This window comes from Trichoderma breve, chromosome 1, assembly GCF_028502605.1.
Source record: "Trichoderma breve strain T069 chromosome 1, whole genome shotgun sequence".
In the NCBI taxonomy this organism is placed as follows: Eukaryota; Fungi; Ascomycota; class Sordariomycetes; order Hypocreales; family Hypocreaceae; genus Trichoderma; species Trichoderma breve.
This window is the reverse complement of record NC_079232.1, coordinates 4,755,871-4,768,161: the sequence shown is the minus strand read 5'-3', so window position 1 is coordinate 4,768,161 and position 12,291 is coordinate 4,755,871. Positions and strand designations below refer to the sequence as shown.

Below are 12,291 nucleotides of genomic sequence, written 5' to 3'. Positions count from 1 at the left end.
TCTGTGCTTCTTACGGTGGGAGGAAGTGCCAAATCAAGAGTCAGGAGTCAAGCAGTCCGAGTACGTAATTAAGGGTAAGAAGACAACTCCCCCTAGGCAGCCAATAAGACAAAGCGATTGCATCTGATGCTGTTCTCCCTTGCCTCGGGCGGACTTGATTCCGGGGCGTGCGGGCAGCCAATAAGGCAGCCACTTTCATCCATTCCAGCTCCCATGCCTCATTTACGATTACACCGATCACAGGGCAGGCCCATGAGGCGGCAAGTACCCCGTAGGCGACCTGCATTAGCCTTGCCCCTCAGCGGAGTACGACTACGGTACCTAATGTAGCAGCTTTGCCCACTCGGGTACCTCCAGCTTTGCCCAGTCAAGTACCTCTCCAAATAGGAACTCGAAAGCTAAGAAAGGGGAACATGAAACGTAAAAGCAAAAAACAAAGTGCCAGCGCATGATGAAGGAATACTTATCCAGGCCGCGTTGGAAAAAAAAGGCTGCTCACTGCAGCTGTGGGTGGGCTTGTGCGCTAATCATTCGTACATAACTCATACAGTGCCGGCCTCTTATTGATGCCCTCTTTCTTTCTTGCTGGCTGGGACACGGCACGGCTAAAGCTCGTGCAAGTCCTATAAATGAAAGCAAGAGAGCGCTAACGCACACAGCCCCGCAACTTGGAGCCAATCTGGTCTGCTTCCGCTGTCTTAGACCAACTTGGAAGCATCCAGGCCATCTTCTGATGTACTAATGTAAGCATTCTCGGCTGGGGTTTTTCATATTATGCCGGTCATGATTGGGTTTGTTGTCTCTTTTCTCGCTCTTCGCTCTCGAAGCCTCTTAATTGGCTTATGGAGGCTCTATCTCGCTCTAGACTTCCTCTTAATTGGTTTATGATGGCTCTATTCTCGCTTTCGACTTCCTCTTCTGAACGCAGTGTAAGCCTATCAGGATTGCTTTTCCTGCAGTTCAATATATGCAAAGCTCGCACATCTTTTATTCACTGCCTTTAGATGAAGCAACTACTGTAAGCTACTTAATGAGGACTATTAATTAGGTACCTAACCAAGAATTACGAAATACACACTTGCCGCCAGACCAATTTCCTCCTAGCTCCCTTGTCCCATGCCCAATGTCCCATATTACCCCAGTTCCAATGTCCCATCCTTACCAATTACCTGGGAGCTTGCCAATTACTACCTGGAAGCTTGCCATTTCCCCAATTTTCCGTCTCAAGAGTCCCAAATCATGTTGTTGCCTGGCTGTTCTATCAATCTATGTGCCATACCCGTGTCCTGCCTTGACTAATCTATGTACCATACCAGTGTTCTGCCTTGACCATTGCCACCTAAAAGAGAAAGAAAGACAAAGAAAAGAAGATGATGAAATGAAATAGCATCATCATCTTCTTTACACAAGCTTCTGTTCCTCTCTGATGCCAGTCATTTCATCATCGCCCCCTTCTAAGCAGTAGATAACGGGTCAGTTATGAACAAAAAAAAAAGCGTAGCACGCTGAAATGACGGGCTCACTCACCATTGTTGCTAACAACCCACTCCTTGACTCTGTCCATATCCGAGATGCGCACCACCCCTTTAGGCCTGCGCTTCTCCTGCTCAACTAGAGCGAGATGTGCGTCTACGTTGACCCACGGGTGCGAGTAGATGTGCTTGCCAGTCTCCTCCATTTCCGTGGCGGCCCACCGGAAGATGTCGCCGGTAGCTTGCTTAGATGCCGTGTAATCCATGTCAGGGTCTGGCTCGCCCCCGCGAGCCGGGGGCAAGTTGATATGTGATTCAGCCTCAAACCGGGCCCACGAGGTAGTCAACACACGTGGCTCATGGGTCAGGTCGACTCCATTGTCGAGGGTCCAGGTGAAGCCAGAATAGATCCATTCATGTCTCGGGCATTCCAAGTGCGGCCGCACCATGACTTCCACTTCTTCGGCGTCAATGGCGCCAAAGGGGCGGAAGGGAGTTCTTGGTAAGTGACGGAAGTGGACACCACCCTTCCAGGTGTTCCAATTCTCGTGGCGAAGCCGCCACAGGTCCTCGCGAGATATCTGATTCCCCTGCAAATAAGGGCCAGATCCGGAAAGATCCATGAAGGACTGAGGAGTGTCCGTCCAGACAGAGACTTCTGGAACATGTTTTGCGGGTAATGCAGTGTGCAAGGTCTCAAGATAAGGAATAATGGATTGGATGACATCTGTATTGCCACAGGCCACTAGGCCATACCATAGAGCAGCAACGCCAGGCCTTCTCTGAGCAAGTACATGACCCAGCGTCTCAAGCCGATGACTTTCAATCAAGGGCTTAATAACATCAATGATTGCATTGCACCAGGGGCTGGCCAAGTTGCAGTCGATTTCAGGTTCGAAAAAGACAGACCAAAGAGCCGAGGCCATGAAAGTAGGGTTGGAGCTAAGAACCATGTAGTAAGACAGGTTGCGGAACTCTTGATCAATGATGGAAGACGGTACAGACACCACATCTTTCCTGGTAAGATACGGCTCTGGTAGCTGTATGGTGGAGGACATGTTATCGTGAAGTGGAATGGTCAGTGCCATTGCAAGTCCGAGAGAAGCCTGGTTCTCCAAGTTGAATCTGGCAGCAAACCGAGAAAGGAAAACAAGCGCCTCCTTGGCAGAGGGAGGATTGACCTTGGTCGAAGGCAACACGTTGCGTTCGTTCAGGATAATAAACTTGAACTGATTCCCAAGCGTCACAGCCCATACCGGCTGCGAAGAATAAGCAGCTTTCCATCCTCGGCCAGGATGGACAAGGGCTGACCACCAGCGATATTCTTCATCACTAGCATCCCCAAGGTCTATGAAGAAGGCACCGCCTTCATAGGTTCCATTGCCCCATTGTCTGTATGGATCTTCATAGACTATGGGGATCTGCTGCTGTTCAAGTAGAAACGCACAAAGGATATAGGACCAAGCGAGGAACATAAAAGCGAGGCCATTAGACTCGCTGTCTGAGAATTTAAAGCCGCTGTGCCTCGATATCTCACAGAGTGTCGGCGTGAGCTTCATCAAGTCCCATCGTCGTCTTACGCCATGGCGAATGCCGTGTATGGCGTTGAGGATGATTGCTACTGCGGGCTGCCCTGCTTTATACCATTTGGCATATCCCGCAAGCTCGGTGGTCCCCTCCATTTCATCGGGGAGCTTTGGCCCGTACTTGGCCAGGGTGGCCAGACTGACCGTGTCGATATTGAATGACATGGAGGCAGCATTCGCTACAAGCTCCTGCCAAGTTCTTTTGCTAAACTCGGAAGCAGAGGCTGCATGATCTGCAGTTGGGATGACCCTGTCGTAGGGGGAGTTGATCGAGCCAATGCTGGTGATGGGGGTAAGGGGGAGGCTACCGGACGAAGACATTTTGATAAGAATGTGTTTGTCTGATTCTTCAAGAGCTAAAGACAAGGTTGTAAGTTGAGTTTAGTTATGGTATAAGCGGCACGAAGAGTGGCAATGGATTATCAAGCTTGAAGCGTGTAACAAGACTGTATAGACGGACAATCGAAATGTTTGTAGGACAAAGTTGGTTATCCAGAAAAGAACGAACCTCTGCTCTTTATATACCGGTTCATATCCATAGAGTCCGCCACCGTGATGGACCAAGTACACATAAACCGGCCTCTGTCTCGGCCATGTATTGGATCAATATACGCCACCAGTGCCATTGTCACAGGATGATTGACGTGGCACAAATCATCTGGCGCTTCCTTGGCAATCCAGCTGAAACGATCAGCATGCAAGAATGGTCTAGGTCTTCCCCTCGCGTTCCGGGTCTCAGCCTCTGTCTGCCTCTTTCTGCCTCTATCCAAACCTCGCTTCTGGACTCCTTGTCGAGCCGTCTTCCCCTTGTTCATACTGTGTCTATCTTCGGCAACACTCTTACTAAGATGACTCTTAAGTCGTGGGGTGGGTGGTTGGGTGTGCGTGTGATACCTGCTTGGTGACAAGGGCCCTGGTAACTCCTAGCTGTCAAAAAAGCACAGCCGTGGTACCTTGTCCCAATCTGTACCATCCTTTTGATCTATACCTAGGAAAATGGAGCTGAATACTTATCTCTTTCTCTTTCCCCTCACATTTGCTGACGCATATCATAGCGCCTTGCTTGCAGTATTACTCCGTAACTGGGGCCTAGAACTCGATTTCTGCGAGAGCTGCAGCTTGCATGAATAGGCATGAATAGGACACCACAATATGGAGCAGAGAAGGCCTGTCTCGCATGGACGTGTAATGACACACTCTAGATACCTCTGCGTGTATCAGCATGTATTCGTAGGCAGGTATGCTCCGCACTCACTCCGCGTCCGTCTTGCATCAGACATGTATGTAGTACTACCACACCCTCAAGGTCATCTTTTTGAACAGGCTAGACATGGAGCCGCCCTAGTTCTGGTTCGGCACATTCAAAGGCCGAGATCAGCGATTGCGAAGCTCCTCAACGGAAGGAGAGTTGATGTACCTTGTATGCTGGAAATAGATGCCATGCCAATACCATGTCTTAGGAGAATTTATGCAGCCTTGGCGGAGCTCCTCCTGTATTTGTACGGGTTCTAGTGATTGTGATTCCCCTTGGTTGCACACCACCCTCCCCAGACTCCATGGTTGTTAGTACCACCCACCAAGCAAGTAATAGAACGAATGTAGCCACTCACCTATCATCCCACCGGTCTTGGTTGCATACGGTTCTTTCCCTTGACAGCCAACCGTATGTCAATTTAGGGTTGGTTGGTAGCTGATGGAGGCCAGACACCAGCAGGTGCCGCGCGTCTCAGGCTCGCTGTATGTGCCGTGCCATATAGCAGCATCTCTTGGAGTGAATATTAACCTCGCGGTTAGCTCCCCCTAGCAGGCACGGTAACTTGGTGTACCCACTGATCCACGAGACGATCGGCCGTAAAAAAAATTTAAGAGATTCCCGGCATTAAGATGCCTCCACAGTAAGGCTCGGCCAGAAACACACCTACTAGTACCGAATGGGAAGAACAAGCATAAGACCATCTATCCAACTACTATCCCATGCCGCTAAAACAAGACGAAAGGTGTGCTGCTCGCGAACATAGGTCGGAGGGCGAGCCGAGTAATGCCGGGGACATCGTACCGAGCCAGACTTGGCAGTGTGGGTGCTGGGGGAGGGTCCCCGGTGAGGCCCCGAATGCCTCTCCGGTCTCAATCCTGGTCGGTCCTTTAGTCGGTGCTTTGGTAGCTGCTTTTTTCCTTTCTTTTTTTGTCTCGCCCGCTCATAATGGTACGATTGTGTGGCTGGGCAGAACTGGAGCTGCATATCACACTTCCTGAGGGGTTCCGGCAAATCAGGCTGTGCGTACAGCAAAGCTCTGACTGGCTCCGGAGGAATTCACCAAGTCCCCGGACACGTGTAATGCTGCCCGTCGTTCTGAACGGAGCAGGGCGCATCCCACGAGCAGCTCGGTTGCGTCCAAGGGCCATAAACCAATATCGAGCAGCGTCCAGTATTGGTGCCGCTGGGGGTTCCCACTCACCGCCCTCCCTGTCCTGCGGCTGGTTGGATTTCCCATCCATGGGTGCTTTGCCCGGGCTCATCTCCACCATATTCATGCATTTCCATGCAAAGCGTTTGTGATAAGAGCTCGAATAGGTCAATTTAGACGACTCGGTCAAGAACACGAGAACCACATGCTGCAGGGAGAGTCGAATCCTCCAAGACGCCGTCGCATACCATGGCGGCTAAGTACTAGTCTGTGCACTTTGGACTTTGTGTGAAACGCCGATGACATGGCAGTACTCGTAATAGTAGAAGTCTGCTTTTACTTGGCTTCGAGTGAGGCGTTCTCATTTCCGGGAGTTCACAACCCCTGTCGTATGCCGCCTCGTTTGCTTCTCGGTGGCGTGCTAGTGCCTTTGTTAAACACTTTGAACCAGACATCACCCCGGCCTGTCTCAGTTGACCATTACCACAAGGCTTCGTCCTCTGCGCTGAAAGGCTCGTTTCCCATCATGATGCTCTAATTATAATGAGTGGCGTTTTCCATGTCTGAGTGAATATTTGCCAGCCGTGTGTAAGAGCAGTCCAGGCCAGAGTAAGAGTGGAGGATCAGCGGCGTGGGAAACTTGGGCTCTCCCTTCCATTGTAACCATGACCCCATCGGAATTATGTGAGCTGAACCAGAATGACATGATTCTTTGATTGTAGAAAGTCCTGGCTCGGAGTATTTGCCTTGTATGGGCCGTATGATAGATCATCTGCTTGCTCGGCTCAAAGGCTCCGGCAATGGCAGCCTATCATCACGCATTAGAGGGGGAAATGGATACGATTGTATACCAACACATTCCGGGTCGTCCAATTCCTATTCCGTGGGTATCTCGATGAATTTGGTCTTCAAGCAGAACTGCCTCGTCCCACGTTTAGAGCTGGGCATTCCCCTCCGAGTTGGTGGTAAAATCCGTTCTCGTCAACGATGTTGTTCTCTCAGCACGCTTGCAGCCCCCCCATCTTTGAACCTTGTCATTCTTCGTTATTCCTATGCGAACCCCGTATCTCTGCTATCATCTTATCTGAGCAGTAAATCATGTTTGATTGAAATCAGAGAGTCGTTCAAACAGTTTTTCTGCGCAAAAAAGAAAGAGAAACATTCGAGAATCTGATGAGGAATCAATATAGAACCCCCCCGTCGTTGGGCACCTTGTAAAGCTGTCTCTGTGCCAATACCTGAGGCTGAGTTTGGGAAGGTGCTTGTAACTTTGTATCTTTAGCCGCGACAAATATCCGGGGTTTTGACGGATTTTTGCCGCACAACCCACAGAGGCAAGTACGTCACCGCACAGCCACAGCCTTGTTGCCCGCTACCGTCAAACACATTCGGATAGCTGTTTTGGACAGGATTGCGCAAGCTTCAACATCACCAGCTCGCATCTTGTGATTTGTTTCCATGACACTCACGTAACTGCCTAACTCTTCTCCTACTTCTCCCTCTTCTTAGTCTCAGCTCCCTGCCCGAGCCGCTGCCTGGAGCGCACGTGCGACGAATCCTCTTCCCCGCGAGACTCAAAATCCACTCATCGCGACACTTCCGTCTCCGTCCAACTCAGTCCCGACTCTTGATATAGCTTCTCTCTGTCAATCAGCAGCTATGGAAATCTCCGATATCTTGTATGTATCGAGTCTATCAGCATGGTCCAGGCGATCCAATTGAACTGTTGTTGCTAACATTTGCGCCTCGATGCGCCGCAGCCGCATTGTTAACCTGGCCGTGGCGGGCATCACCGTTCTGGGGGGCGTTTTCCACATCTTCCCCGTTGGCTTGTAGGTTTCCCGAAAAGAGAACAAGTTCCGAGTCTCTCTCATTTGAATGCGACGGAAAGTGCTGCCATGTTATCATGACGCAGCGGTTACTTATTCCTTTCCACATGCGGGGCTGATTGATGATCGACGACGCTGATTGTTGCTCAATTTTTAGCCAGAACCTCGTCATTGGTATCTATATGATTGTATTTGGTCTTGCTATCGCACTCCTAGGTATGTACTTTCCCTTTATTCTGGGTTACTTCGGAAGTCAGATGATGCTAACCAGGACTTTAGAGTTCCAAATCCCCCCGCAGGTTTCGAGATATGCCAACTTCCTCTTCTCCTTCATTGGCCGTGGTATCTGTATGTTTAAGCGTCTTTTTGTTTTTCTGGGGATTTTCTGACAAATTTGATAGTCTATATCCTTCTCGGAGGCCTTCTTCTCGGAAGTCGCCTTATTAGCAACCTTGCTGGCGGTGCTGTTGGTATCATCGGTGTCGGTTACGTCGCCCTCGAGTTCATTCCCTCGATCGAACCCCCGAGCAACATGCGAGAGGCTGATGTCGGCTGGGGCGCCGAGCAAGTCTAAACAGCCACTACTGGCAAGTCTAAGCAATGAGGAGCATGGCCCTCCCACTTGCGCGAGATTACGGGTCATATAACGGATATACTGGGATTGTGTTCTTCTTTCCGCGTGTTGTAATAACACACGGTTCAGATAAACTCCTCTTAAGGATCATTACGGAGATAGAGTCTACGGCGTGAGAATGGAAGGGTACGGGAGGTTCCTATGTGTTACACTGCAAGTCAAGGGTCTTGGTTTCAGCCGGATCCAAATATTAGCATACGGTAGTTTTACAGGCTGTTAACGTTGATGGCACGAAACAAAATACAATGCATAATATGACAAGATTTTTAACTCAAGGTTGTTCCAAATTCGTAATTAATAGTACATTTGGGCTCAGGGCCCTTTCCGATCTGTTTCCATATTCGCGCCCGCCCCTTTTGTTCTTTGTTTTTGTTTACTGCTTCTTCCACTGCCCGGCGTCCTCCACTCCCTTCGAAACACTATCCAAGCCTCCCTCAAGTCCCGTTCCAATGTTGCCCACAGCATCTCCTACAGGACGACCAGTCTCTCCGGTGACGCTATTGACAGTGTTTCCAAGGCCTCGAGTTGCCGCACCAGCAACTCCGCCGACAGTACGGCCCAAACCGCCGACTGTGTTGCCTAGGATGCCCGTGACAGACTGGGCGGTGCCAGTGACTGTGTCAGTCAAGTTGCCGGTATCGGGCTGCTTCTTAGTATCTTCAGAAGACATGTTGTATGTTGTTGTGTTGGTTGTTATATGTGGTTGTTATGTGAATGTAGTGGGAGTATAAGTTACTTCCTTCTTAAAGATGAAATGTAACAAGTTTAGAGAACTTTCTAAGAATTCCAAGGATGAAACGAGGGTATGCCAGATATAAATAATAAAAACATACCTAGACAGTGAGCTTATGCAAAACAGACTGGCGATCGGCATCGTGGCGCATGACGTCAAGGAAACGTGAAGGAATGATGCCCGCCATGTGCTTTACGCACCCTCCGCAATTCATGACGTTTTAGCGTGTGTGCCATCAGGATTTCTGGAAGACATGCTGACAGCTGTTTATTGGATGTGCAGCTGAGGATTGTTTGTTGGGGTATTTGCCATCGACTTTGCCTAGGTAAATGGCAGGTGTTTGAGATGGAAATGCGTAGTTCCTGAGCGTTATTATTTGATGATAGAACCAAATTTATTGATTCAATGATAACATGTTGCAGTGACGATCATTTGCTTCTCTGAATCATTCGACAAGCAGGTAAAACCTCTATTGACTGCCGTAGTTGTCCTCTTCTTACCTAGCAACTACCTAGTTGTTAAACATGTTGCATGCAGTGTTTCTCCAAGAAAAATTCTATATCATCGATATTCAAAGAAAATACCACATTAGCAACGAATGAAAACAAAGTCAGCACAATTCCATTTGCATGTGATTGATCATAAACATCTGCATGTGAATGTGGCAAACATCTCTGTATATGGAAGTCAGCTACAGCTGCCACGCTATATCCGACAATAAACTTTGCCCCAACAAATCTATCGAGATGGTAATCTAGATTTACCATCTGGAGACATCTCGTGCTTTGTAATGTTTTTTGACATGTGATAATTGTTTCTAATAGCCATCAAGGTCCGAGTACCATTGTCCTGCATGTGTTATGTGTAGATTCACGGATGCTGCACGATCTTTGGAGCAGTCACTTGACAGATATTATTTTCTCACTCAAACTATATGGGACACCATTGAAGTTCCAAATGTCGAGTGGCAATATCACGAGTTATCATCGAGTTCTTTGTATGGTCTTTCACATGCTTTTTATATCGTAAAAGGAAATACCGGGATAACTAGCGTAAAGCAAGTCTGTCTTTCATGCATTCTCATAAATCAGCAAACAAGTCTAGCTCTTGGTTTAGCGTCTAAGGCTTGCAACGGTGCATGTAACGAGGATACAAGCAGCAATCTCTAACAGTATGCTGCTTGCAAAGCCAGGCAAGGAATCGCTCCAGTCCCAGACCGTAGCCTCCGTGAGGAGAGCTTCCATACCTAGAAAAGAAAATGTAATTAGCCAATGAACGAATGGAGTTTCGAAACGAGAATTTGTCATCACTTACTTTCTCTGATCAGTGTACCAGTAGTAGGCCTCGGGGTCAATGCCCTCGCGCTTGTACGCGGCCATCAACTCCTCGTAGTCGTCCATTCTCATCGATCCACCGACAATCTCTCCAACACCGGGCATCAAGCAGTCAACACTCTCGGTAACGCGAAGATCACTCGGATCTTTGTACATGTAGAATGATTTGATCTCAGCAGGGAAGTGTGTCAGGAAGATGGGTCTGTTGATGATATCCGTCATGCGACGCTCAGCAGCCTCAGCAATATCGTCACCAAAGGCATGGGGCTTGCCCTCCTCGTTGGGAATGTCGTGCTCAACGAGCCAGTCGATTGCCTCCGAGTACTTCATGCGCATAAAAGGCCTCTCGGGAAGCTTGAACTCGGGGTTCATGGCCTTGATCTTCTCAGCAACGACAGGGTCGTCCATGACCAATTCGAGCACACGGCACATGATTTGCTCAATGTGTGCCAATAGGTCGTCAAAGGTGATAAAGTCAAGCTCAGCCTCAACGTGCGTGAACTCAGACAAGTGTCGTCGGGTCAGAGACTTTTCAGCCCGGAAGGACTTCTCGATACAGTAAACGTGACCCATTGAAGGCAGGCAGGTCTCCAGATACAGCTGAGAAGACTGTGTGAGGTAGGCGTCCTCGCCATAGTAGTCGAACTTGAACAGAGTAGCACCGCCTTCGACTTGTGTCTGGACGAGGGCGGGAGGGCTGACTTTGCGGAATCTCAGCTCCTTGTAGGCCTGGTTGAAAGCCCACTCAACGGCATCGCGGACAATCATGACACCCGAAGCGACTTCACCACGAAGTGTAAGGTGTCGTTGGTCGAGAAGCATGGCCTGCTCGGCGTCTGCCTGAACTCTGTTGGTGATGGCATCGTCACCACCGGGGGCCTTCCAGTGCTTGGGGATCTTGAAGAAGTCGGCGTGCAATTCGCGGTTGAGAGGAGCCCGGGCACCGGCAGGGACTTCTCGCATCTCTCCCAGGATTTCCATTGAGGTTTCACGGGTGAGGGTGACAGCATCGTAAGTCTTTGCCAGCTGGCCGGAAATGACCACCTGCATAAAGCCATAGCCGTCTCTCAGTGTGACAAACATGACATCCTTTTGCTTGCGCTCTCGGTGCACGCGACCAAAGACGCGTACTCGAGTGCCTTTGCTCTCAGGGTCATCCACCTTGCGGAGCTTGATGTGATCGCCAACCTCGTCGAGTCCAATTCGAACAGCAGCAGGAAGGCTGGGGTCCTCAGTGATAACAATAGCCTTGGCGGCTTCCAAGGCCTTGGCTCGCTCCTCTTCCTCCTTCTTGCGCCTGACAACCAGCTCCTGTTCCTTGGCTGCCTTTTTCTTCTGAACGTCGAAGAAGTTGACTGCCTTCTTCAAAGCAGCCTTTGCGACGGGTTTCCACTCCTTTGCGGCTTCATCTTCGGCTTGCGACTTGCGGGTCAGATATTGGGCTTCCGCGGGGCGCTGGAGATAGGCAAATTGCAGCGTCTTGTAGGGGGATTCCTCGGTGCCGGTCTGGGAAACCTCGTCCTTGCCAATGTCTTCGTCAATGTAGATAGTCGCCATCTTGAACTGCCGTTCGTGATCCTGACTTGTTTCTTTTGCAGGATTCAGGCCCAAAAGGTGCGGGGCGGACGTGTGATCTTGTAGTTGAGTCACAAAGAAATTGGGAGGAAAGACGCATTGACCCTTATCTTTTCTTATCACCCCGCCGGAAGTCGCTCTGGCGGCTGTTTTTGCTATTCGCCCGACATTGACCCGGAGGACCCTTGTTACCTTACTTGAAGGAGAAGGTTGGTAAAGCGCCGTGTTTCAACTCCAAATCTTTATCAGGGAGGTGTCAAGGCCCATGAAGTTGTATTTTGTTGGCGCACAATTTTTCCTAGTAAATGATTGCGCAAACGATGGAGAATCTTGTCCGTCGTGTAGAGGGATTGGTGTGCCTCGACTGCGTCACGGAGTAACTCTTACAGTTCCTTGACCGCATTGAAGCTGCTGATGAGTCGACCTGCTGGCGAGATAACAAGACAGGAGTACATCCTATTCTCCCACAAGTCCTCCCTAGGGGTGTGCAGGTTCGACTTGTTCTTATTAACCGGCAGCCGATTACCAACTGCCGTACTACGTTTCAGCTTTGCGCTTCAGCAGCGCATTCTCTTAGAGTTTGACGAATTGCTAGACGTATGATCGGAGCCTGACTTGCGCTTCTGACCTGACCTTTTCATGCTTGTTAGCCTATGTGTGCTTGTTTGTCGTTTGGATGCTAGCTAGCATCTCTATGCTTGCTATTGTGCTTGCTGGTAGGTA

General features: G+C 49.6%; 4 protein-coding genes across 4 annotated transcripts; 1 reads left to right on the top strand and 3 right to left on the bottom strand.

Annotated features, from left to right (window-relative positions):
- Positions 1–1,401: 1,401 nt before the first annotated feature.
- T069G_01423 (uncharacterized protein) lies at positions 1,402–3,379 on the bottom strand (the record flags this gene model as incomplete). The annotated part of the gene is made up of 2 exons (XM_056168633.1): positions 1,402–1,454; positions 1,528–3,379. 2 exons carry the CDS (start codon positions 3,377–3,379, stop codon positions 1,402–1,404), a joined length of 1,905 nt encoding a protein of 634 aa, XP_056033949.1.
- Positions 3,380–7,122: 3,743 nt separating this feature from the next.
- Positions 7,123–7,866, top strand: T069G_01422 (COPI associated protein domain-containing protein; the record flags this gene model as incomplete). Its single annotated transcript, XM_056168632.1, has 5 exons — positions 7,123–7,142; positions 7,224–7,295; positions 7,450–7,508; positions 7,572–7,640; positions 7,694–7,866. The coding sequence occupies 5 exons, from the start codon at positions 7,123–7,125 to the stop codon at positions 7,864–7,866; spliced, it is 393 nt and encodes a 130-aa protein (XP_056033948.1).
- Positions 7,867–8,299: 433 nt separating this feature from the next.
- On the bottom strand, positions 8,300–8,596 carry T069G_01421 (uncharacterized protein; the record flags this gene model as incomplete). Its single annotated transcript, XM_056168631.1, has 1 exon — positions 8,300–8,596. The coding sequence occupies one exon, from the start codon at positions 8,594–8,596 to the stop codon at positions 8,300–8,302; it is 297 nt and encodes a 98-aa protein (XP_056033947.1).
- Positions 8,597–9,778: 1,182 nt separating this feature from the next.
- On the bottom strand, positions 9,779–11,550 carry T069G_01420 (tRNA synthetases class II (D, K and n) domain-containing protein; the record flags this gene model as incomplete). Its single annotated transcript, XM_056168630.1, has 2 exons — positions 9,779–9,905; positions 9,974–11,550. 2 exons carry the CDS (start codon positions 11,548–11,550, stop codon positions 9,779–9,781), a joined length of 1,704 nt encoding a protein of 567 aa, XP_056033946.1.
- Positions 11,551–12,291: the final 741 nt, after the last annotated feature.